The sequence below is a fragment of the Dunckerocampus dactyliophorus genome, chromosome 19 (genome assembly GCF_027744805.1).
Source record: "Dunckerocampus dactyliophorus isolate RoL2022-P2 chromosome 19, RoL_Ddac_1.1, whole genome shotgun sequence".
Lineage (NCBI taxonomy): Eukaryota > Metazoa > Chordata > Actinopteri > Syngnathiformes > Syngnathidae > Dunckerocampus > Dunckerocampus dactyliophorus.
In genome coordinates, this window is record NC_072837.1 from 5,531,339 (window position 1) to 5,558,544 (window position 27,206).

The 27,206-nt window shown below is 41.9% G+C and overlaps 1 protein-coding gene across 2 annotated transcripts in view; it reads right to left on the bottom strand.

The window, feature by feature from the left end:
* Window positions 1–471: 471 nt before the first annotated feature.
* Window positions 472–27,206, bottom strand: part of map3k5 (mitogen-activated protein kinase kinase kinase 5) — a 58,383-nt gene continuing 31,648 nt past the window's right edge. For both annotated transcript variants that reach the window (XM_054762120.1, XM_054762119.1), the window contains exons 7-30: window positions 24,120–24,290; window positions 22,309–22,421; window positions 20,399–20,558; window positions 19,565–19,718; window positions 19,357–19,464; window positions 18,703–18,755; window positions 17,932–18,027; window positions 14,929–15,010; window positions 13,960–14,093; window positions 13,429–13,556; window positions 12,508–12,644; window positions 12,281–12,386; window positions 9,989–10,146; window positions 7,505–7,682; window positions 7,298–7,315; window positions 5,896–6,073; window positions 4,917–5,085; window positions 4,646–4,831; window positions 4,037–4,142; window positions 2,875–3,121; window positions 2,688–2,797; window positions 2,445–2,557; window positions 2,277–2,353; window positions 472–1,383 (exon numbers count right to left, since the gene is read on the bottom strand). In XM_054762120.1, the coding sequence (XP_054618095.1) occupies window positions 1,323–1,383; window positions 2,277–2,353; window positions 2,445–2,557; window positions 2,688–2,797; window positions 2,875–3,121; window positions 4,037–4,142; window positions 4,646–4,831; window positions 4,917–5,085; window positions 5,896–6,073; window positions 7,298–7,315; window positions 7,505–7,682; window positions 9,989–10,146; window positions 12,281–12,386; window positions 12,508–12,644; window positions 13,429–13,556; window positions 13,960–14,093; window positions 14,929–15,010; window positions 17,932–18,027; window positions 18,703–18,755; window positions 19,357–19,464; window positions 19,565–19,718; window positions 20,399–20,558; window positions 22,309–22,421; window positions 24,120–24,290 (3,043 nt within the window). In that variant the 3' untranslated portion in view covers window positions 472–1,322. The remainder of the gene's footprint in view (window positions 1,384–2,276; window positions 2,354–2,444; window positions 2,558–2,687; window positions 2,798–2,874; window positions 3,122–4,036; window positions 4,143–4,645; window positions 4,832–4,916; window positions 5,086–5,895; window positions 6,074–7,297; window positions 7,316–7,504; window positions 7,683–9,988; window positions 10,147–12,280; window positions 12,387–12,507; window positions 12,645–13,428; window positions 13,557–13,959; window positions 14,094–14,928; window positions 15,011–17,931; window positions 18,028–18,702; window positions 18,756–19,356; window positions 19,465–19,564; window positions 19,719–20,398; window positions 20,559–22,308; window positions 22,422–24,119; window positions 24,291–27,206) is intronic.

The window sequence follows — 27,206 nt, forward strand, 5'->3', positions numbered from 1 at the left end:
CATCCTGACCAGATGCCCAAACCACCTCATCTTGGCTCTTCTCAACGTGGAGGGGCGGCGGTTCTACTCCTGAATTTCTCCTGGATGGCATGACATAGCCAACTCACCACCAAGTGGTGATCAGTTGACAGCTCCGGTCCTCTCTGCACCCTAATGTCCAAAACATGAGGCCGCAAGTTCGACGACAGGACCACAAAGTCAGTCATCGAACTGCGGCCCAGTGTGTCATGGCGCCAAACGCACATGCGGACAACCTCACGCTTGAACATGGTGCTCGTTATTGACAATCTCTGATGAGTCCAATCACAAAGCACCGCTTGGCTTCAGATCAGGGGAGCCGTGGTAGTACACCAATGAAAGTGTATTATATCAAAATTTTCACACTTTAATAAAGACAACTTTTATTTTAACAATATAACATATGGCGCACATTTTGAATCATCTTAAATATGAAAGAACACGGACACGCAGCTTCTTGATTTTGCCTGTTTCTGACGGTGTGGTTTACAATAAACTCTTGTAAGAATGTAAGTATAAAAGTCTTTCAATGTTCCTTCCAACAAACAGCATGTTAAATCATACTATTAAATGTGGAAAATAAAATCAGTGTAAAAATGATGAAAACAATGTGATATGTTGTAAATTACGGTAGTATTATCCTATGATTTCACCTTAGAAAATCCAACAATAGCACGGAAGCATAGCCAGTCCACATGGAAACTCTGCAACAAGTATAACAACATTAAATACATGTACGCAGTTCACATATTTTGAAGATGACGCACAATATTTACATGTTTGTGAAATGTGAATAAAACCGATTTAAATTAGTTGCAGTGATGTTTACAAAAACAACAGGGCATGCATTGACATCCTTCAGATTCCCATAGCAATTCATAATAAATAAAACAAGATGGGATGCCATGTCTGCAATAAACAGCTGAATAAAAATGAAATCTTTTCATGTCACATTTTTGTATCTCAGGCTACAAGCAGTCAGTCTTTAGATATTGTAAACGTTTCAGCACGTAAAGACGGAAACAATTGTTTTGCTCAACGTTACACGGTGAGTTCACGAAGAAAACCACCAGTAAAAGTCGCTGATGTCCGTAAGGGTAAGGCGCGTCGACGCTATAGTGGCACATGCCAAAATGACATTTTCAAAACCATCACAACACGCATGACCAAGAAAACAGGTTGGTACAGCTGGAAAGCTGTTGCCGTGCTGAAAACACAGGTTGTTCTAATAAATACTGAGGTATTATTGAGGAGAACACTGAGGTGTCCTGGCTTCACAAGAGTGGTGGTCGCCACTTAAGGCCTCAGGTGGGCTTGTGTCGGTGGTATGTGATGGCCTTCCAAAGTTTACACAGGATTCCGCCCCTGCACGGGACAAAGCCAATGAAAAAATGTTAAAATTGTTCAACTTTAACATGTTAAACAGCAAGAAAGAAAAGACAGAGTCCCATAGGAAAGACCCTTGGAACAGGTTACCGCCAGTAAGACACATGTGACTTGACGAGTCATGATTAGTGTATAGGCTTTTCAAACCAATGGACCAATGGTTCAAATCCATTTTAAGAGCGCTTTTCCTTTGAGACTGGTGGCAAATGATGTCAGAAGTGGGATCCTTAGCCATGGGATCATCAGTGAATCTTTTGGGACAAATGACCCCTGTAAAATACACCCAGAGGACGATTGGGGAAACTGTCGTGGTGAGTGTACTGGGTTTCAACCCAAGCAACCTGGGTGCTTTTCTTTCAATTTTATGACGAATGGTGTCAGAAGTGGGATCTTGAATTGTGGAATCATTTGTGGTGCTCTTTATTTGAAAGACTCTTAGCACAAGTGACCCCAGTGTGATAAACCCTGATGATAACTGGTAATGTGCCTGCATAAACCAATAGATGTGGGTTCAAACCCAGGTTTAGGGTGCTAGCCCTTCAAGTTTTGTGGGATCATTAGCCAAGCCAAGACCCTGTATTAGGACCCTGAAGAGTGAGGCACGATGGCGATGATGGCTCAGGTTGACAGAGTTACTCATCAGAGGTCTGTAGCAAATGGTGTCAGAGGTGGGATGGGTAGTATGATGTAGCGGGTGATCCGAAATAAAAAGACCTGAGGTTGGTACCCCAACAGAAAGGTTCACCAAAATGTTATGGCTCACTTATTTAGTTACAAACTGCATACCTGAGCCACACTGTATTATTGGTAGATACACGGCTTTTGGGCTTTGCAATGTTTTTTTTATTATGTCAAGTAGAATGGTGCATTACCTCAGTTTTAAACACTTCAGATCATCTCTTGTGACATCATGGAGGATGTCGTTCAACGTATACTCCTCACTGAGTATCTAAAGAAACATCATACAGTATTGTGGATTTACAACCGAAGCATGACACTCAAGATCTCATCTTTCGAAAGGTAAAAGCAGATCCCCTTACGGCGTCTACGGCATCCTGGTCTGCCCCGTAAAGCCTCAGCCAGCTGCTCAGCTCTGCGTCTTCTCGTTTTTTGGCAGGTTGACCCATCTGTCCTTCTGGATCACATGCAGTCTCTGTAGAAAAGACGACAGAAATAGGAAATGTACTAAAGTATAGGGAGACATGCTCATGACACCAACAGGAAGTGATGGTTGATTGCCAATTTGCTGCTAAAACAGCTTCCAGGTGTGTCTCGCAGTGTACCTGACTGGGATCGCAGCCGGAGTAGTCTGATCTCCTGCTCTCTCTCCTCCAGAACTTGTTGAAGGATGGCCTGGTACTCCCGTTCCTTCTCCAAAAGCTGTTCCAGCAACCTGCCGTCATACGGCACACAAATGTATTTCAGCAATCGTAACTAATCTTACAACTGTCGGTTCATGTTTCAATCAACCTGTTGGTCTCCAGCTTCATTCTGCCCAGCTCCATGCTCACAGAGTGCTGCACATTATGGGACTCGTGCGACACGGTGGAACTGAGCGTGCTGACTCCCGACGTGGCCACGGTGTCGTCGTGAGCCACGGCGGGCGGCGGGCGACTCTGGTGCACCGAGTTTCTTCTCTCAGGCTCAGCATCGTCATCAGCGTCGTCCTGGTCGGCTGCGTCGCTTTCTGAGGCCAGACTGAAGTGAGGCCTCAGCTCTAAACACACGCACACGCACATGCAGACGACTCAGCACCTTTTTTTTTTTGAACAGCTGCTTGTTTTATGTAGCAACCAAAATAGGCAGATGTGACATGTTTTAAAAAGTAGTGTGTTTCAGATCATAGCATAAAGAATACAAGACATTTCATTAATTTATGAATTAAATAAGTTATTATTTTAAAGTAATTGTTATTTAAATAAATATGAATTATTCATTAATTGAATTAATTACCATTTTAGATATATTCATAATTAATTTAAGTAATTTATTTCTTTATTTTACACCCTGAAGTATATTGAGATTGTGGGGTGATTTACGACTTAGCCGAGCTATATCCAACAGAAAAAAACAGAGGACAAAATCAAATTAAATATGCATAAATTGTATTTTAAAGAAAAAAAAGGAAGTAAAAAAAACAATAAAACCATTAAAAGAACTGATTAACTTTTAAGAACTAGCATAAAAATAAAAACTTGATTCACAATCCACACATGGCGCCGTATAGAATCGGTCAGCGTTTCAACAGACAAACGTCTCAGACAAACATTACCTCAAATGACTGAGGCATCAAAAGCATCGATATTTTGGTTTGAGTATTATTTTAGAGCGCGAACAGCTGGTATGGGAAGTGTCGATATTTCAGTATCGGTCCACACATCATTAGTTTGTATTGTTGTATTGGATGGCTTATGAATAGGTTTATAGAACAAACTGACCCTTTCTTGTTATTTCTCCCACCTTTTAGCCCCTTCAACACCCTAAAACCTTCCCAAAAGCCACATCCAGCTGTAAGCACCGTTCATGATGCCTACTGTATATTGTAGGCCAAACTGACTCTAGCTGCAGTTACAGAGGCATTTGAAAATAACGGCGCGATGATAGTTCAATGAGGCGATAGTGATGTTGTTACCTGGCACCAGTATTGTGATGGCGGTCTGCACTGCTTTGCGCAGGATGTTGTCCAGCGCAAACATCCAATGAGGCTTGATGTTGTGGTTCCGCAACACTTTGTTCACCTGAGATATTAAATACAAATGTTGACCAATTCAAGTTTTGTAACAGTCTTAGAAAATAACACAGTGCTCAGTGACATACTGTATATTTTCATTGGCTCTTTCCTCCCACTTTTTTAAACCAGCAGGTGGCAACCGAGAGCCACCTTCTTGCAGGATTACACAACGTCTTCCTATGCTATATGAAAACAACCTTTTATGTCACTTCCCCGGCAGCGCTACTTTTATAAACGCACACCGACATTTTTTTCCTCTCAGGATGTGCCATTATTAGTGACAGATTACCCTTTTGAAGGCAGGTATATCAGGCTGATTTCAAGGCTGAAACACGGCAGGCGGCAGCCTGAGGGTGTAAAATGGCAATTAGCCTGAAGTGTTCAAAGCTGCTGGTTAAAGAGAAGCGCCACTGCCTACAAATGTGGAGAAGTGGAGCCTAGAGTACTTTATGGTCTTCTTCACTGCTGCTGAACGTGAGAGGCGATGAGGACCCTCCGTGTGATACTTACAGCATCCTGGAAGCCGAACAGTACGACCTGCAGCTGGCTTATGGCTGTGCTGTCAAAATCCAGCTCTAGCTTGAGTTGAGACAACGTGCGGGCGATGATTTTCCTGTCAGCCATGCGGACGAAGTCGGCCAGGCTGACCACCAGAGTGGAGATGTGCTGAGGCTTCAGCTTCATTTCCTCCGATCCCTGGAGGTTCAATGATAAGACGGAAAGCGCAGGGTTGAGTTTTCCATGCAGCCCCCACTGCCTAGGCCTTGTTTTCATAACAAACCTGTGTGAGGGCCTCCATCAGGTTGGCCACCACCTTGTCCAGGTCCTCTGTGAGGATGTGGTGCAGGGTGGCTCGCCTCTCACTGTCCTTCTTCAGCATAAAGAAGCCTGAATCCTTCTCTTCGGGGGATGGGGGGGCACTGTGGTCTTCAAAGTTCTCAACTGGGATACTGAAAGACACATGCTGAAGACATCAAGCTACTATCTCCAGGCTCAAGAGGAGTGCTATGAATTGTGCATACATAAAGATTAGTTGAAGGTCAGACATTGGTTGAAGACAACCACCAGGCATCCTCCAATGTACTTGTGGTCTAGCATTCACTCTACCACATATTCACATTTTATTTTGGCTTCTTTAATTGTAAATACAGTCTTTTATCGCAGTTAACTGGCCCCAGACATGGCCGCGATCATTTTTTTCCTTTAATAAATACTTTCTTAGTTAGAGCATAGAAAACCTGTTTACAACCTTCTACAGTCGTTTTTTAACGTTATTAGAGCCCTCTAGACACAGAATAACACCCCTATAGTCACTTTTACACTCCTATTACCCGATACAGTAGACAGAATTAGAGGAAATAAGCCATTTAAGACATAAATAAGACGCAGAGGCTAGTTTGTTTCAGCAGCAGGAAGATGCGTGACAAGACGTGATGTTGTGTAAATGTACTGGAACTGTTAGAGGCATTTTATAGGGTTTAGAGTGTCAAAATGATCAATTTATTAATCATCATTAGAGATTTTATGGGTGCACCATAAAAGTTGAAACTGAATAATAAAGTCCTCTTAATTGAAATTGTTGCCTTTTAAAAACGAAATGTATGCAACCCTGCCCTGGCCACGCCCCTAAACATATGCAGTTCAAATATAACATTGCATCAGATGAAAGCAGTAATCAAGTGTCACGATGTCTGAGATGGTTCATATGTTGAATAGAATAGAAGAGATTGCCACCGACAACATGCTCCGGTTCATTTTACCTGAGGAAAAGGGACCTGGGCCCCTTGACGTCGCGTTCACTGTAGCACTTGATGCTTGGCTTGAAGATGAAGGGGTTGGTGTTGAGGTCGTTGTCAGGGGAGACGGAGCCATACTCGCTGCTGCTGCTGGTGTCCTCCACCACCACCGGCACTGGCAGGCTGATGCTGCGGAGGTACTCTGAAGGACAAAGTAGACACGAGGGAAAGTTAAAGCTGCAGGCATAAAGCAACAATATGTTGTGTTGCTGGGGGGTCAGTCATAGACTTTCCAGGAACACGGACCAAATGAGGGGAAACACTGCTTCATATTATGGCATTGTATGCTGTTTTATTGTAAGGGTGATTTTGGAACATTTATAATTTAGATTGGATTACTGATTATAGCAGGGGTGTCCAAACTTTTTCCAGTGACAGCCACATACTGAAAAATGAGAGGATGCAAGGATCACTATGACATTTTCTCAAGAAGTTTTCCCCTGTTTTTGCTGTTTTTTTTACATTTTCAAAATATTTCAGCTTTATTCCTAAATAATCTTTGTAAATTTTCTTCTCATAATATTATGACTTCATTACCATATTTTGAATTTATTCCCATAATATTTTCCCCAATGTAAATTTCCAAAAATTGCAACTTTAGCTGTTGTTTTGTTTGTTTTTCATATTAAGACTTTAAAAAATGATTTTAAATATTTCTTATATTTTTTCTTATATATTATATTTCAACTCTATGCTACAAAAATGATTATTATAAAAATTACTAGATTATTTTTTCTCATAATATTACAAGTTTTAAAATTGCAACTTTTTTCTCATTAGAATACGACTTATTTTATTCTTATTTTATTCTTACTTTATTCTTGTAAAATTACAGCTGTTGCTTCCATTTCTGCTGTCGTGTTTTTCTTTTTTTTTCAATTTAAAACAATTTCAACTTTCTTGTAAATTTTCTTCTTGTAATAATAATTTTATTTGAATAATATTTTAATAATAAGACTTTATTCTCAATTCCCCAACCTGATTTTCTAAAAAAATACAACTTTATTCTTGTTTTGTTTGTTTCTCATAATATTCCAACTTGGAAAAAAAGCCTCTTCTCTTTAATATTACAACTTTATGCTACTAAAATGACATAATTTTCATAATATTACAACGTTATTCTCATAAAAATACCTTTTCTTGTCAGATTACACCTTTTTTCTCCTAATATTTTGACTTTATTTCTGTAAAATGACTGCCGATTCTGCTGTTGGCTTTGTTTTTAGTTTTTTGTTAAATCATATTTTTAGAATGTGGTGCGTGCCAATAAAAAGACAGCCACCTGCAGCACTTTAGACACCCCTAGATGATAGTTTATGAAAGACTCCCCCTGGTGGTCTGGGGGAATAGTGTAAAAGCAACTCACCTGTGCCTGGGGATAGAGCTGTGGGAGGAAAAACACAAAATATGTGTCAGCACTTAATAAGAGAGAATAACAAGGGTACACACAGACACTCTTAAGCTTCCAGCTTAGTTTTACTAATCTCTTTTCTTGGAACCAAAAGATCATGTGATCATTAAACAAGCAGAAAAACATCAACCACACCAAGACAATAGAGTGAAGCGGACTCACAGGTGAAGCTACTTTTACTCCTCTTCTTGCGGCTGGTGACGGTGAGGAACTCGTCCGTGAGCAAGTCGTAGGCGGTGGCTCGGCGGTCCGGGTCGGGCTCAAAGCAGCGCACAATGAAGGCCTTGGCCTCTGAGGACATGGACTCTGGGATCTCGGGGTGGATCTTAAACATGCCCACCTGCAGACAAACAGACATATACGCTGCCTTCAGGGGAAAGTAGCCAGTTTACCAAGATAAATAACGGTCAAAGGTCAAGAACGAGACTTTCGCGTCGTTACTGCCGAGGAATGTTGACCTGATTAGCAGGGAAACATTCCACAGGGATGAGCAAAGAGGCAAATTAAAATACCTCCGCCATGATTTATTATTTTAAAGCTATATCTGATTGCACCTGCAGTTTGCTGTCCAAGAAAATGTCAGAATATCATTCTTATTACATGGAAGACAATTTAAACTTCTTCTGTTCGCCTCAGCATGAGTCCCATGAGCCAAACTCCGATAATTATGACAGTACGGAATATTCCATGATTCACCCTCAGTCGGGTGTGTCGTAATGCTTTCCAGACAGCCCTTAAGGAGCTATATAATGTCGCCGGCAGCACGTGGACAACGTTTCACTCTATTGGCACGAGGCCTTTCACAAAGACGCACACAAACGTTGACACACGTCATGCTTGTTTGTTCTCAAACAAACGTTCATGCATAGACGGTGTTTTCTACTCAGTGCGATCACGTTACACGTATTTACACAAGCAGGCGGCCTAATTCACGTCCTTTCTTTCCACAAAGACGAAAAGTGATCTCATGACTTGGAAAACCTGCGCGGCCAAAATGGTAAAGACAGAGGAGGACTATATGCTTGCAACAGGGACGAGCATATTAGACAATTAGTCCATTGTTAAGAATCCTGTCCATTGTGTGCAAGCCTGGAGTGCACTACATGTCTGCAACCAGCAGAGGAGCTGTTCATTTAATGCCACCTAGTTTGCTGTCTAGATGTTGTCAGCTGTGTTATTTACCATATCGACCCGACAATATAACCAGCCTCAATATAAGATGACCCCTTTTTGGGAAAATATTTTTCAAAGAGAAAATCAAAAACACACAAAAAAACAGACAAATTAAGTCATTAAAAAATGTACTCATTCAATACTAGCCATTTTTCAAAAGACAACCCCTTCAGTACCGGCCATTTTAGACGACAGGAGTGTAGCGTGCAGAAGGTTACACATTGTAGGGAAATTTTAACGCATGCACAAACAAACACACACACACACACACAAGCACACACACACACACGTGCACACACATAGTTCAGATCTAAATGTAAAAATTGTAAATAGTTCATGTTGTCATATTGTATATAAATTATTATTTGGATGTAAAACAACCCTTTTTTGTGTTGTTTATGTTGTGGTATAGTTGTTTAGATATTTGAGCTGTCACAAAAGCAAAAAAAATATTTGTGTCAACATGAAAGTTGTGCTTGAAATGTACCTTTTCACAAAAAGCCGGTTTTCTCCCTTTTGTAGTCGGGAGCTGATTATTTTCCTGAAACTTACCTTGAAAGGTAGAAACAAACTTCTGTTTTCTGATGAAAGACGGGTGTCTAATCTTCTTTTGGTAGTTTCCATGTTTATAGAGCCGTAGAACACAATATTCTGCGTGCCTTGATCAATGGCCGGTGTGGCTGGGATTGAATGAGTTAATTAAAAAAAACGAGGTACCACTGTATTCAGGTCCATCTAGTATAAATGCAAAAGTATCGAAATACAAAATGTGACACCTAAAACAAAAAAACCAAAAAATAGCATGATGCTTCTCTGAAATTATGTTGTTTATGACAACCTATTTTTTCCTCTTCTTTAGGTATTTAATGACCTCAAGGATTTTGTGCGCAAACAAACCCCCCTACTCTCCTCTACATGCGGTGCCATGTCTGATTGATAGATAAAAAAAACACCAAAAAGACACATTTTGTCCTCCTTTTCTTCTCTTTAGAGCTGCAAATATGTGCCACCATGTGCTATTATGCAAATCATGTTCCAACACTTGGCTAGGTTACAGTTTGTTGTCATGCATCAACATCTTATCATATTCACATGTGCACAAATGTAAGTTTTCTAGTTAATAGTACTTTCCGGGTGAGTATTTTGTTAATATTTCAGTCAACTAATAGTTCTTGGCTTCATGTCAACAACATGGAGCTAGTTTGCCATTAGAAATCTAAAGGGAAATGCATGCAAATTAATTTGTCCTCAACCTTGGCTCAGAACAAGCTAGAACATGAATCATTCTCAATGCATATTTGCGTTAGAGCTTTGCAAAATCAGATGAACATGACTGCGGTAGGCTGTGGTATGTGGAGTTTCGGTAAAAACAATAAAGATGACATGTGCTGTTCTAATGGCGCCAAAAAAAAATCATCCAAGTGTCACGACAACATGTTCCACTTTTACATCAAACCTGCTAGCGTTGCTCACCTTGAACATTGCAGCCTGTGGTTCTCCGAGTTCATAGAAAGGAGGTTTGCCCGTAGCCATCTCTATAATGGTGCAGCCCAGAGACCAGATGTCTGCCGGCTTGCCGTAACCACGGGGACCCTTGTCTATAATCTCAGGGGCCATGTACTGCAGAGTGCCTACAAATAATAAAGCAACACACAAGCATAGCCTCAAATGCATGTAGTAGACATTGATACTGTACACGAGAGAACAGTTAGGTCAGTGCAACCTCATCTGACTGCCAACATACTGTAGCATATAATAACTACAGGGTCAAAAGAGGGCAGCAAATGACATGACGTGATATGAGGGTGCATTGACTGGAAGTGCATCCTCGCCTTTGTAGCATACATTTTTATTCCAATGTGCACCACATTTGAATGGGTTCTTGCTATGCACACATGCCAGCTATAAATTCAAGTTTCACGCAAATCAGTGTGGTAGGTTTTGTGTTCTCCTGCTTATCAACTAACTGGTTCCCCCCCCCCCAGTCTGAAAGTGATTTTTAAGATGCTGTGTTAACATAAATCAACAGCCGGAAACTTGAAATGTAGGTAATGAATGCATTGATTGTCTGATCCTGGCTGGTCCACCAATGCTGCAGATCCATACGTGATGGATCGTCATGGCGACAACATTGTCAAGTTCTTTAGGACTTTCACCGGCCTTAACTTGAGAAGCATTAATCGTCCCAGCTTGTAGTTGAACAATGCCAGCTCACTGTTTTTGTCTTATCTACTTGTCTTTGTCTATTTCCGTCTGGGCTGTCCACCTGTCCTTTGAGATTTATAAAAAAAATTATAACTACATTATATGTATATTAAAAGACAAATCATTGTGTTTTTATTAGTTATTAGGATCAACATTGTAGTTTTTTCAAGTGACATTATCCCTTTTTGCTCTATTTTTCCACCTATGCTGGGTTTTTGTTTATTTTATTTCTACAATAAGCCACGTTTCGCAGGTGGCCCCTACGCCACACTTTGGACACCCATGCGTGTTTTGCCAGGAAGGCGAGATGTTGCCAGGTGACGGAGGAGTGTGTCTAAGCTCTGTCTTCTTGGCCCTGTCGCTGGTCAGGGGTTGGGTTGCGTTGTGGAGGGGTTTATGCAGCTTTCAAACCCGCAATGCTCGACGGTTACGTCACCCTTGTTGACTGCTTGTATTTAATGACAGAATAAATGCATGACGCAAGAAAAACGTCGTGTCTTTCACTTTTATTGCGCACCCCTACTCGCTAAATATAGCGAACGGCTATATATATATAAATATAAATATAAAGATATAGAACCGCTCGGTGATTAAGGGTGCAAGCAAGTCCGAACATCTACGTGTTTTGATCTGACAAATCTTAAGTAACCTTGATGAAATGTAGAATTACCACAGCTTCTGCTTTGACGTTAAGACGGTGGCAGCTGTTAAACTCTGATGGAAAAAACAGCCACACACTGAGGGAGGTTGTATTGCAAGGTGTGCGTAATGCACTTCCATATTACTGTATTATCATCGTACTCATTATATACTCATTACTCACTGTTACTTTAAAGTACTACTTAAATTTCTTTTAATTTGTTGTCTTGCATATTCTACAGCATATTAATCGCCATCATGAGGGGGTCATTTGTGCAAACAATTAAATTACATCAAGCTTTAAAAGAGCTTATATTGTTGTCTTTCTCAACAGTTCATTCCAGAAATAACACACTGAGCTTCTCCTTAAATGGACCACTTTGTTCTAATAATACCTTTCTGACTATTCACTGCTCCTAGGAGTTTGGTGCTAAAAACAGGCGGTGGCACATTTACAACAGACCTCGCCTACATATAAAAGGAGCAGCCCTGTTTCCTAAACCAGCAACCGTCCCCCTTCAGGGAGGATCCCTTTCAGCTCCACTCGGCTGTCGGGAGCTCTAATGCAAGGTGACAAAAGTGTGCTGCAAGTGCTTTAGTCATTTATGTGTAGTTTCTCTTACTTTCTCTTATTAAACTGGTCATACTGCCAGTAACATCCTTTTACACGTTGCATTGTTGTTTGGCAAACATCATGTTTGTTTGTTTTTTTTAATGCAAAACCTGCATTTTATGCAGAAACTGCTGAACAGATTTCCATAATTGCACTAATGGTTTCTTCTTTAGCCCATGCCACATTCCGCCACACACAAAAATCGGTTTATTCATTTCTGCATAATCCTGCACCCAAACAAACAGCAGCACTCTTGTCTTACTTAGAGTTAGGGTTCGCGAGTGAGGGCATATTGAGGCAGTGTGTACCTGTGAACGTCTCAGTGCAGGGGTTAATCCCAGCCAAGCGCTTGGATGTGCCAAAATCAGATATCTTTAGCACGCCGCTGTAAGTGTTGATTAGGACGTTATCACCCTGAGGATTGAAAATACGGCAGTGAGAGGAAAACAATCCAGTTAGCAAAACATCCACAAAGTAACTCTAAAGCCTTCACTTGTTCCTGCATATAAACAAAGAATAGCTCCAGCCTTGGTACCTTGATGTCCCGGTGTGCTATCTGATTGTCGTGCAGGTATTTGAGTCCCTCCAGGATCTGTCGTGTGTAGAAGCCTATGGTGGGCTCATTGTTTTTAAGGGGGCCCCACTTGGATCTTAGCAGTGCAGACAGACTCCCTACAAACAGGAAGTACAGCAATCACTCCAAGTAAAAGAAAAACAAAAGAAGCCGGGGAGCAAAACAAATGTCTCTGACTGCTTCTTTAAAGGCCCCCTAGGGCAGGGGTCTCAAACTCAACCTAGCTGGGGACCCCTGGAGGTACAGTCTGGGTGAGGCTGGGCCCCATCAAGTATCAAGTTCCAAAAAAATATCTAAAACATTAATTTAAAAATATAATACATTCTAGCATTGTCGAGGGTGTTTCCAGCTGCCCAGCATGCCTTGCGGCATAATAGTAAGTAGTAGTTGTCCTTAATGTGTTTACTTATCTTACATGTTGTGCTGTCATTTTTGTGTTCGCACCATGATTGTAGTCGGGGTTCTGTCTTGTGACGCCCCTTGTTCATTTCACTGTACTGCCTCCCCAATTAAAGAACGTCTTCCTTCATGCAAGGTGCTACGGGGCCCCAAAATATGGTCATGTGGGCCGCAATTGTAAGAAAAATAGAAGAATATGCGACCTTGGGAACCCTAAACAATAAAAAATGCTTTATCTAAAAACAAATAGTGGGATTTTATGGTGTGATTATGATTTTATGGCTAGTTTGGCTGTGAAAAGCATATGTAATTAATAGGGGAAAAAAACGGCATGTAAATAATTATTAGCATTAAATCTTGAACCTCTTGAAAGCCAGCAGCACACGGATAGTAGTTAAGCATGTTTACACAGTGATTAGGAACAGTCCTGCTATTATTAAACTGTGCAAACACTACAACAGGCGCCAGCGGAAGCTTGCTTACCTCCAGGCACCTGCTCCATAAAGATCTTGATGAAGCCGTTCTCACTGATAGAGCCAAGGTATTGGACGATGTTCTTGTGCTTCAGGTGCTTGTGGAGTGCGATCTCCTCATGGAGGGGTTGAGAATACCTGCAAACAAAATAAGAGTATTATAAATACCAAAAAGGATGCTTTACTTCAGTCAAAACAGATACTGTATAGTCAGTGTCTCTGTGTATTTTTTTTTTTTTTACCTGTCATGTCTGTTAAATAGCACGCTGTCTGAATTAGTCACCCACAGTCTCCGCACTCTCAAACATATGGTTAGTGGATCAGTGTGCTCATTGTAATCATTCTGTCTGTGAGAGTTGGAGGCTGGCAGTCTGCGCTAAAAGCAGTCCCTCATGCGAGATCAATCTCAAGGCCACAAACCACCAGACACGTGGCTCGTGTGTGCATCTCACTTTCAGTTTTCCAAACGATCATTAGCAGCGACACAGCTGAACAAGACGATACGTGGTGCTCTTACAGTGAGATCTATCTACTGTGTCACCTGCTGTCTCTCTCTGGTATCTCCTTGATGGCCAGTCGGACCTGGTTGCTGAGGTCTCGGCCCGCATAGACCACTCCAAATGTGCCTTTTCCGAGAACCACCCTGTCACCATGCTCATCATACTCATAGTCGTACTGTAAAGACAAAGGTAGTTAGCTTATAGGTAGTTGTCTATACTGTAAATCAGGGATTCTCAACTGGTGGGTCGGGACCCAAAAGTGGATCGCGGAGCCGTTTCAGTGGGTCGCGGGTCTATGCTGGGCAAACAAACCATGTAATGACCCGATGTCCCTGAATGCACGTTCTCGTCTGTGCTATTTGCCTGTTACGCCGCCACGGGGTGCGTGGGCGACTTCACCGAGCGGGGATTTAAAGCGCCGTCCGTCTGACACGCAGCTGCAGATATCTGCTGGAGAAGAGCGTGCCGTAAAGAGAGGACAGCATTTCACCGCAGCAGCTCAACTTGCGCTGCAAACAGTCCCTTTAAATGTGAGATATTTGAGACGTTTGAGTTGAAAAAAGGTGCGTCACTGCTTGTCATTGAGCTGTGATGGTGGCTCCTGCAGCCAAACCAGTTGAGAACCACTGCTGTAAATGTTCCACTTAAAGAATCTACTATAGTCATTGGGTGCATGGTCTGCAAAAACGACCAACCGCCAGGGTTTCTGCTTAGGGTTCCAAATCAAAAAACACACCTGTGGCTGGAGGTAACATCCTGATGCATGTTTTTTTCTTTCTAGTAGCTGCATTTGAAGCATCATAACTGGTTAGCATCGGGCAGTTTTATCTACCTCTGCATGCGCTTTAAAATGTTTGTTGCGTTACTCCGCTGTCGGTGTGAAACCCATGCATGTTACACTTACCACACTGCCGTTTACAAGGAACTCATCATTGCTACCAATACTGGCTGAGCAGTTTGCTCCCTACTGCGATTACAACATTGGTTCTTCTGCAGCTGCACAGACTCACCTCTAAGGTGTCAGTGTCACAGTCTCCTTCGTCGGGACCTCTCCAGGCTTCCTCAGTGATGCTGTTGACCAGATCACAGACCCTGGCAAAGACATGCTGGATTAGTTCAAACACACAAATTAGCAAACAATTAAAATATTGTTGTTGTTGGCTCATGTGTGTGGAACTCTTCTTGTCTGACTTGACATTATTTTTTTCACATAAGCTGATAACCTTGCTTGAATTCTGAAGTGCAGGTCCCGCCTAAGCTAACTTCTAGAAAAAAAAACTGCTAAAAAAAAAAAATCAAATGTACAGTGTTTTATTTGTTTCTTTTTTAAAATAAATTAGTTAGTAACTTTGGCTCCATTTTGGTTTACAGTGAGGTGAGGTGAAAAACACTATTGAATTCAAGAAACAACTCAGGTCAAAACAGGAAGCTGGTGGCGGTGGTTGATCTCGCTGCCACATCGTGTCTTTGGGGACAGCACGTCAAGGATCATGTCTTCAGTGAAGGTAAAAATAACCTTAAATGTTCATTTATCTCTTTCATTGATCATTTATATGTATTTATATGCATTGCGAATTGTTTTCTGCATGTCAGATTTCAATTGTAAAACTATAAAAACGTGTTTTGTGTTAACATTTTTGGCTTTCTGGAACGGATTAATTGGATTTACATTATTTCTTATGGAAAAATGGATGTGGTTAGCGTCCGTTTCGGTTAGAGTCATACCTTCTGCAAGAAATTAATGACGCTAACCCAGGTTCCACCGTAATTACAAGTAGTTTAATAATTTTACATTGACTGCAGCAAGTGTCTTCTTCTTTATGCTGCACTCCTATGACCATTATTTATTTTTATTACAATTATAACTCCCGCAATATTAGATGTATTTATTGAAGAGTTTAGCATATGCAAAAGCAGCTATTTTTGTAAAGGTATTTGGCGGGTGCTCTTATCCAGACGGTGTTACAGTATGTTTGCGAGCACACCTCCCACACACAGAGCTACAAGATAATGACCTTTAACACTCTGACTGCACACAACTTGGGATTTAGCAGGTTGCCTTGTCACACCGTCGCACACATTCTGCATGCAGGTGCTGCACGTGTGCGTGCACGCACGACACTCACACATCCGCCTGAGCGCACTCGAGTCCTCCTTCTCACCACCTTGCCGTCTTCCCGCCCCACAATTCCCTCCATCACTGTCTATTATGCAAAGAAGAGCGCCATGACAACAGTCGGCGTGAGTCATTGACTTTTCACACAGCACGCCACGGCGCTGGAGGTGCTCGGGAGCCTCCGACGGGAGAAATTGAACGCTTCCCTGATCAGCGAGCGAGGATGACAAATGAAGCAAGGTGTGTTTGCGATGACAAGGATGTGTGAAATGTAGCACCTGAGCGCTGAGCTGACATAAGCGCCCCAAGTATGAATAGTTAGTGCGTGGCATAAGCCCACCAAAGAACAATAATAAGTGAACTTATTACAAGCCATAAATCTTTATCAGACCAAGCTTGTTTGTTTTACTGCTGATGCAAATCCTGAAGGCATCATTAGTAATAAATGGCTTCATTACAGTTCAGCTGAGTACATTTCAGCGCATTTTATTACAGTATATCTTCTCAAGGGACGATGGAAATGAAACATGGACATCCTTTCAAGTAGGCGGTGTACAGCTTAGCTTGTATCGCAGATTTACTATCTCAACACACAGCAATTACTGTCTAAATAGCTGGCAACACAAGTAAGCACCCTGATAACTGTGCTTTGTCTACAGTGATGGTGTCACGGTTTGGGGCTGCACGAATGCTGCTGACACCAGGGAGCTGTGGCTAATGGGAGGGAATCGTGATTTCTAACATGTACTCTGACACTGTGGAGCAGAGCATGATCCCTCATTGGGAGAAATTGGGCCACATGTCAGGTTTCCAACATGATAACGAGCCCAAACTCAACTCCACGATGATTAGTGCCTTGCTGAGGAAGATGATGGAGTGGCCTAGTATGTCCCCTCCACACGGGAACCCAGCTGAGCACCTGTGGGGAAGGAAGGTGCAGGGTGCAAGGTGTCGAGCATCCACCAGCTCCACCAGTGACGTCATTATGGAGGATTGGAAGAGGACTCCAGTAACAACGTGTGCATCTCTGGTGAATTCCATGCCCAAGAGGATTAAGGTTGTGGTAAATAACAGTGGTGAACTTTAAATACAATTTGTCCACAGTGAGGTGTACTCACTCGTGTTGCCAGCTATTTAGGGTTTGTGTTGAGGCATTTTCAGTGGACTGTCAATCTATACTGGCACAATCTATACTACTCTTAAGTATATTGAAGTTTCATTTCTATATTATCGACCCTTCCGAAGATAAAGAAATATGTTGCTGAAATTCAGTGTTTTATTTAGGGATGTCCGATAATATCGGCTCATCGATTTGGCCTTAAAAATGTAATAACGGTTGATATCGGTATCGGGTTTTTCCCTGTAATGAAAACCGATAATAATAAACTGCTATATATAAAGGCATCCAGTGGCGCCAGTACATGGAAGTACTTCGTCACGTCCCAATCAGTTTACTCTCAACTCAACTCAACAATAAGCAACAATTCTTTAGCAATAGCTAAGTGGCTACAACAACCTCATGACCTAGAAACAGAAGTACGGTTGGTTGGTTGGTAGGTAGGTAGGTAGATAGACACGTAGATAGACAGACAGATAGATAGATAGTTTATTCATCTTCAAGAGAAGCGTCTAAAATGTCTAAAACAATATTGTGGGTCAACACAATGTGTTAATTCCATTACATGATATGACACATATCGGTATCGGTTGATATAAGAATCGGAAATTGAGAGTTGGACAATATCGGCTTATACAATTTCGGTTAAATTTCGGCAAAAATATCAAATATCGGACAATATCGGCAAATATCGGCCAATATCGGACATCCCTAGTTTTATCGGAAACATCCTTCAGTTAAAATAACCAAATAGCAGTGAGAGGTGGAGGGAAAGCACACCTTTTGCAGTGCATCTCGGTGCAGAAATAGATCTGGAAGTCCTCTGCATTGTGAAGGACGTAGAGAAAAGCACTGCGCTCGTCAAACTTGGAGATGCTGAGGAGAGACGGTGGACATAATGCCGTGAGAGCAGACATGAGTCACACAGAGAACGAAGGGACTTTCATCTCAATAAGCAGATGCGCTAAAAGGCAGCATAATGCTCTCGCTGATACGCAGGCAAAAAGATGCATTATAATGACTGGTCTGAAAAGCAAAGAGGCTTCCATTCACCGGTTATGTGCAAACTTTCATGCGCTGGGCTGCAAGTGGGTCAGAGTTACTGAGTGAATGTACAGTACATGTGCTTGGTTAGCTGTTATTTAGTCTCACTGCAGGCTGAGTGGGCTCCTAGAATGAGTCGTTCCCTAGCAACATGTGAGCGAGGCCCTCCATTTCTCCGTGCTGACACTAAATTCCTCTGAGATTCGTGGAAACAGAGCAAAAATCATACTAACCGGCTACAGCAGTCCTATTAATGGCTGGCATTTCAAGGTTAAGTGGTAATAATGTACACGTGTGCCTGCCCATTAAATGTAATGCTTCTTGCAGTGCTTTGGCAACCACACACATGTACTGTGCATGCACACATTTCTTAAAATAGCACACCAGCACAATCAAAACAGAGCAGAAGTGTACCTAATGTTGTGTCTATTGAGTCTTTCCCTCTCATTTTGACAGTAAATTCATGTTTCTACTTCTTTTATGTATTCATCCCACACAGTCACTGACCTGACGCCTCGCACGGACGTAGCGCTGAAGTTCCACTCATGTATCCCCTTGTTCTGCAGGACGCAACCATATAATAATGTATTGATTAAAACATCACCAGCGCTTCCGGCAGATGATACATCACTGCCTGCGTCCTGTGTAGAATAGAGTATGCTGAAAGCTGCGTTGTTATAGTGGAACATTTGTAATGTTATCCAGAATATGATGATTGACGTTATATTCGTGAAACACATTAGCGGTTATTTAATGTCATTACCTTCAGGAAGCGCACAGAAAGACTGTATAAGGAATTTGTGGTGAGTCGAGCTGACGTTGCATGTTTACATTCGATGCAGCGCAAGAAAGCAAAAGAGTACTCTGGACATGCTTTCTCATTCAATAGCATCAGCAAGCAAACTTTTGACTGCCAGTGTATTTTATCACAGTGTGGCATCTAGTCAAACATAAAAAACAAACACCATTTGGCCATGTTTTTTTACTCTATCATATATTGTAATTTGTGATTGCAATGCAACACTCTAAACATGTAGCCAAGTGCATGCAATGCTATGCTATGCAGGTAGTATTACGGTAAAAATGTACATACTGTATTCATTTTTTCCACAAAAAATGACCAAAAAAAAGCAAATAAAATATGCTAACTGGAAGACAGACCTTGTCGTCAGGAGCGACGTGCCAGATGGACACCGTGTTGTCATCCACGTCTTTGTTTATGGACAAATATGAAGGCTGGTACACTTTAGTGGGCTCCAGTATCAACACCTCGGGGAAGGAATAAAACCACTTTTATGCACCACATCATTGGTTTTCCCAGACGTTGGCAAGACATGGATTTTTTGGGCCCTTGGTTGGACTAACTTACAGGAAATCGCACAGAGGAGACATCTTTTTTGGTGGCCTCTACTAGAAAGTCCATCCAGAAGTCCACCAGTTCTTGTTTGGGGGCTGGCTGTTCTACACCGGGCTTCTTGAAATGCTGATAGATCAGTATGGTCTCCACCAGGGACCGAAGATACCTGAAGTCGACCAGATGTGAAAATGAGGTTTACATTTAATAATGTGCTTATTGTATTGAACTGCATGTAGTTCTAGACCACTGCAATAGCTACAATACCAAATAATTGTTAAATGAATGCTAAAAGGCACAATCTTTTCTACATCTCTTAAATGAAATGTCCATTGCAGTCCATTACATTTACATGCCATGAAAATAATGTACAATAATGTCAATATAGGAAAGAAATAAACAAATATCAATAGATTATAATAAATAACAACAAGATTATTATACATATATTACCAAAAGATAATACAAGAAAATATATTTTATAGAAATAATTAATACACATATAATTTAGCAGGAAACTACATAGCGCAGCAAAACTGTCCATCCATTGTGGCAGATAGTGGCCTGCCAACAGATTTTAATTTTCTAAATGCGGACACAATGCTGCTCCATTTGAGTACACGAAGGCGGTGTTCCTCAAATAAGCCAGTTGAGCTCCTTGCAATATTTATTTTCTCCATCCAGAAATTACACCGAATGCTTGCAGACGGGCCGCAGATGGCAACCGAGCTCTCAGCGGAGAGAGGAGCACGCTATAAATCACACACACACCTCCTGCAGATGGATGGGGTCTAAAAGTGCCTTTTTGGCAAATTCTAATCTCAAAAAGGTCTCATGGTGTCTTCTCACCAGATGGGTGCTTTGAGTTTGAATAGCTTCTCGGACGCCTGGATGACCCTGGTGTTGTCGCAGGCCAGTATGCTGGCGCCCAGGAAGAAGCCCACATCCCAGTAACTCTGCAGCTTGTCCAAGCTGCCCTTTTTTCCCAGCAGGCTGCTCAGCTTCACACCTGCAACGAGGTTGGCATTGTGATTTTTGGGGTGTGGTGACAACAGTGCAAACCTAAGAACCTAGTGAGCGTTCAGACAGAATGCTCTGATGTATTGTATGTAGTGTTCAGCTTGCTATAATATGCTGTGATATATAGACATCATAATAACCCTTGATGATTTCTATCGTTGGCCTTTTTGCCCAGCAAGCATTTACACACAATGTGAAACAAGGAATGCTTCTGGGAGTTGCTGTTCCCTTGGTCTGCAGCAAATAAACCTAAACAATGGTTAAGGGGGGGGAAGTCATCGTGATAAGCAGGCTTTAAGAAGGCTAAGGGGCGGGGCTAATCTAAAGAGCTGCAGGCTGATTCCTAAAGCCCCGCCTGCTCTGTTTCTGGCATTCCTGAGCACCTCTGAGCTTTTCAGCCCCTGATGCCGCTCTGCTGCGCTTGACAGTGAGCAATGAAAGTAAACATTAGCCTTTTATTGAGCGAGGAACCAAATTTGGTAACTCAAGCGGGAGTTCAAAACGGTCTCGCTATGAGGCATTTTACACCTTGAGATCAGAATTGCACCATGAGAGCTAGAGTAGAAGGTTTCTGTGCCTTTTACACGCAGCCCAGGTATACGGGATGTTGCCGCGACACGGTGCGCTTTCACACAGTGACAGCATTCTGCAATCAGATCACGAGATACGGGGCTGACGTCGTACGCAATACCAGTGACCACAGCTGAGCCTACCCAAAGGGCCACTCTAGGTGATTTACAGTACATGGCCCGCTAAAGAAACTGAAGTCGTCTTTCATTTCTAAGATAACGTGTCACCCAATTTACATGGTTAACACAAATTACAAATAAATACAACTCACAAGACGAGACGGTGCACGAGATGAGCGGAGATTTTAACATTAATTGTAAGAAAAGTACAATGAAAAAATATGACAGGACTCATACATTTTTACTTAATCGAGTCACAAAACAACGCAGGTGCGTTTTGAAACGTTTACTGTCCCACAAATTGACGTACCGCAGAGCTGAGCCGGAAGGCAAAGCTCTCAATTTACCAATCGATCTATGTTCCCACCCTCACCTGCGGCCATGAGCTTTGGAAAGAACAAGATGGCGGATACAGGCGGATGAAATGAGTTTCCTCCGTAGGGTGGCTGGACTCACCCTAAGAGATAAGGTGAGGAGCTCGGTCATCCGGGACGAGCTCAGAGTAGAGCCGCTGCTCCTTCACATCGGGAGGAGCCAGTTGAGGTGCCTCCAGGACGTCTCCCTGGTGAGGAGGTCCGGGAGAAGGCCCTGGGGCAGACCTAGGACACGCTGGAGGGATTATGTCTCACAGCTGGCCTGGGAACGCCTCGGTGTCCTCCCGTTGCAACTGGAAGAGGTGGCCGGAAACTGGGAAGTCTGGAGCTCCGAAAAGCTCCGAACCAGCCACGGTGGAAAAGGGGTAATTGAGGGTGATGGTGGGTGCCGCAGCCAAACCAAACCATTGGTATATCGTATTAACACCCCTATCCTTGGACCCTTACGGCATTCCTTTACACGGACGCCATCCTGCCTCTGTTACAGCTTTGCTAGTATTGAACTTGGAATATCGCTGGGATGACTGCCATTCAACATCAGTGCTGTTTATACAGAATAGTAAACCAGAAAAATGATGGGAAAAATGTCCAATTTAAGCATAAAAAGGGCTCATGAGGAAGGACAATCATACAATGATCTTTTTGACATTTTCAATGTACACACATTTCCACTCACCCACTTTGCGAAGCTCAAAGGAAGTTTCAAACTGGTGTCCAGCAGCCAGCAGCAGAACGGCATAGTTGATACCAGAGTGCAGTGTTGGCTCCGACTCAAAGCCCATTTTAAACCTCAAAGGATGAGGACAAATAACTTTAATAAACACGCTTCTTCCAAGAAATGCGTCATCTAAAATTCCCCAAGCAGCTCTCATCTGAAATAACACACGGCTTCCCTGAAACACTTCCAAGTTGGAGATTGCAATTAGAAGAAATATTGAGTTGGGGGTACACAACGACAGCAACATGGACATTTATCTACTGAGTAAAGTGCGCATCTGAGGGAATGAAGGTTATTAAGAACCTCTGGCTTGCTGTGACAGGCCAATAACAGCCAGATGGGACACGGCCGCGGCACGTTCATTCGACACATATGAGATCTTGAAAGCAATTTTCACCGAACGGCAATCAGTAATTTGATGAGGTTCTTTTTTTCCCTCGCTTTGCTATTGAGTTAGCTTACATCAGCTTGCGTCACGGAAAGAACATAGAAGTGTTTTCTGTTAAATGTCTTTTGCCTTGTGAAAAGACAGAAATGTGATGTTTTAAAGCAGGGGTGTCCAAACTTTTTCCACCGAGGGCCATGTGCTGAAAAATGTAAGAATGCGAGGGCCACTGATATTTTTAAAGCATTTTTTTAAATACTTTTAAAAATTGCATTATTTTCCCACATTGTATTACGAATTTATTCTCGAAAAATTGCGAAATTTGTTCTCGTTAGTATTCGACTATTTTCTCTTAATATTTTGACTTTATTCTCAGAAAATTACAGCAATTTTTTCCATTTCTGCTGTTGACTATTTCAACTTTCTTTTGCAAATTTTCTTCTTGTAATTATGACTTTATTCCTGTGATTATACAGTAGGTGGAAATGCTTTTTTTCCCCCGTTTTTGCTATTTTTATTTACATTTTTCAAATATTTTAACTGTCTTAATAATCTTTGTAAATTTTCTTCTCGTAATATTAGACTTTATTCCCTTAATATTTTGACTTTACTCCGAACATTAGACCTTCTTACGCTACCTAATTTTCCAAAACTTACAACTTTTTGTTTGTTTCTCATGATATTACAATTTTTTTTAAATTACGCAATTTTTATTTTCAATGTTATTTTCCCTCTTCTTATTCTTGTAAAATATTTTTTTTGTTAGATTACTATTTTTTTTTAAAAAATTTTTTAATATCGATCTATTATTATTTCATATTTTGACTATTTTTAGACTGTGCCAGAGGCCAATAAAAAAACAAAATAGCAGCAGGCTACAAATGGCCCCCGGGGCCGCACTGTGGACGCCCGTATTCCATACAGGAAGCTTTATAGTGGTGCGTGATGATCTGACAAATAGTGGGTAGTTAGCTGCTAAGCGCGGCCACGCAAAGGTGATTGTTTTTAACCAATTTTATTCAAATTGTATAGTTTTAGCACTTAACCCACAGTTTATGTAAAATACCATATTAATACAAAAAAAAGTCTGAAAATGACAGGTTGTCATATATTCGTGATGCAAATCAACAGTCTTCTCCCCACGCGAGCCTCAGAGCTTTTCTTCCTGTCACTTCCCTAGGGGCCTGTACCTAACTCTGTGCTAATTGAGTGACATTTGGAGAAAAAAAACTAACAGATGGTGACAGAAGAAGAATTGACAGCCTTGTGGCCAACAGGAATGGGGATGGTGCGATTCATCTGAGGAAGTTCCCTGATCTGACAGTATGGCTTGTCTGGTGATACACGCACACGCATACAAAGACGTCCTTGCTGATTCTCTCACCAGTGTGTGCCGCTGTCTCTACTTTGCGTATCGGCGAAGTGAGACTCCAGGAACATGTCCTTGTAGATCCTCCCCACTAGGCAGTAGATGTCTGAGGCCACCTGCTCATCAGCCTCCACTAGGGGCAGCATAATGTCCAGCGCCTTCTGTCTGTCGCCTGGCTGGTTCCTCCTACGCACACAATGTTCGTCAGAATGAAGTGCTGGTACTTTCTTTCTCTTAAAACACCAAAACCCTCTTAAAGCAACAATGTGAAATGAACTTACATTCAAGTATTTTTTATTCTGGCTGGTAATAAAGAGACAAGTCTCTCTGTCATTGCCCTGGCATTCTCAGAGCGTCTCTTTTAGTGGGCTACAATATTGGTGGTCATGAGGTTACAAATGAGTTTTGCATGTTTAGCATGTACGGTGCATTTTTTGTTTTTGCAGAATATGTCCTTATTGGCTAGCAAATGTATGCCGCGTTGGCTAAAAGGTCAATTATAAATATTACGGACTATGAGTCACGCTTGTTTTGCATAGTTTGGCTGACCCTGCGACGTATGGTCAGGTGCGACTTAAATTTAACACGTTTGTAAATGTTTAATTCATACTGACTGACCTGAACCGAAGAGTGAACATTGCTGGTGACAACTAAGCTGCTCCTGCCATTCAATGATGTGCAATGAGATCGAGAGATTGGTGAACTTGCTTGCTTGCTTGTTGGACTCACTGGCTTGTTATGTAAATGTAGCCTATCCAACCTCCCAGGTATGTTCTTTATGCTATTGTGGAGTACAACAACTGTTAATATGTTACGTTAACATACCGGACACCCATTCAGCCTGCTGCTGTTGTGTGCTATTGTGTAGTTGAATACCTTGCCTTTCCAGATGAAACGTCTGTTCTTGGGCTTGTATTTTGTGAAATACATTTCTAAATAAATGCAACTTATAGTCCAATGTGACTCACATACAGTATGTTTTTTCCCCTCTTCATGGCCCATTTTTTGACTGATGCGACTGATACTCTGGAGGAAATACTGCACACCAAAACAACAAAAACGATTCCTTATTCTGATTTCAAATCAAATATCAACTTTATTAGGTAGTTTTCAATATTTTTATTCCCAAGTACACAAGTAAAAAATGAAATTATTGTTATTTAGAATGGCAAATTGCCGGGACATGCAGCTGATTCCAACCATGACAAACTTCAGTATTTTATTGTTTTTAGAATGACTGATCAAAATATATTGATCTTGCATAATCTGATGATTGAAGATGTAGCATATTGCTGGAATATTGTTGGAACTGTATCAGGTTGGAATTTGTCACGCAACATCTGCCCGTGTTCGCCTTGAGTATGCAAATACAACAACATTTCCTGGTAAGGGGCTAGTCAGAAGGAGCCAGCACACGGTTATCTTGGCACCGTACAGAAATACTTGTTTTACTGCTGCCAAATTGCAGCCCTGCACGCGTCACTACTGTTTCGCGCCACCACAACCACAGGGAGAGCTGCTGATAATGGGTGGGCGGGGGCTCAGAGCTGCTACATTAATGCAACCAATACAAATGATCATTTCTACACTGTGTTCATAAAGTCTACGTGTAATTAAAATCCAAGAAAACATTAAGCACAGTCATAAAATTACAAACAACACCAGTTCTTCGTCTGGTATAATTAATGCGGATGTCCTGACTTGTATTTTGTCTTTTTTTTACCCGAGTTGCTTCCCTCCACACATCTGAGATGACAAGTGCAGCGCAGTTGCTTTCACTTTCACATTGTCAGCCAGATAGTTTGAGGAAGTTACATGGTGCAGCAAGTAGTCAAGAAGGAACGAAAAATGGTTGCACAAGAGCAATTGGAGGAAAGAAATAGACAATTATCCCAAGTCAGATACACATAGTTCTGATTTTGAACTTTTTAAATGATTTTCAGCATATCAAATCGCAGTCGAAAGTTTGGGCACACTTCCTCATTGAATAACATGACAAAGCGTCTCTATACTTTTGGCTGGTATGCGTATCCTTATGAGTAAAAAAACATGTCTGTGATATAACGTAATGTCTCGAAATAAATCTTGTCTGATCATTTTAGTGAGCAGTTTGTACATGCACTGCACACAACTCTGAACAAACTGAGGAGTGGCGTCCTGGCTGGTCCACCAGTGTTATCTCTGGTGTCCCAATAGCAATGGTAGAGATGCTACTGTTATTATTAGAGGCCAGTGTACAATTAACACACTCATGAAGCTGCCTTTAATTTCTTTTTAGAATCACATAGTGTTGCTTTATCTTAAGACTTTATTGATAAAAGGCAATATGGACAAATGTATTGCCACAGTCTTCTTAAATCTCACATTTTGGACAATTCAATGCTTCCAGCTTTGTGGGAACATTTTGGGAAAGGGTTCCAACGTCCATACAGGCATTGCTGGGTGAGTTTGGTGTGGAAGAACTTGCGCAGAAGCTCACCAAACGCCTTTAGGATCATCTAGACCAAGGGTGGACAAACTGCGGCCCGCAGGCCACATCGGGCCAGCAAAACGTCTTAATCTGGCCCACCGGGCGTTTCCAAATTCCTTTTTTATACATTTTACCTGTAGCTTGTCCAAAAAGGCGATCCAAGCAACACGTCAACAAACGTGACGCACAACGTAACCTACCTTCTGCACCATGTGTGCATGCTAATAAATATCTACGCAAAATACCCATGGCAAAATTACACCCATATAGTCCTGCCGCAAGGCATGCTAGGTAGCTTTTAGCACTCTCTCTCCCAACATTCTGCCGTGGCATTTGGCACTAGACTACCCAGCATGCTTTGCGGCACCTGTAAATAACAGATTAAGTTACGTGTTATGTTTACTGCTTAGCTGCTGTTTATCACCCGGGTGGTGGTAGCACTTGATTTGTGTGATGCGTTAACTTGCTGTGGATGCGTTGCGTTCTCGTTCTGTTGCACCGCCGTTCCCTTTGATGACCACCCACAAATCCACGGCCCTTCGGCCAAATGGTTTAACCCAATGTGGCCCGCGAGTCAAAAGTTTTGCCCACCCATGGACGAGAACATAGACTAAGGCGTCGAACCTCACTAA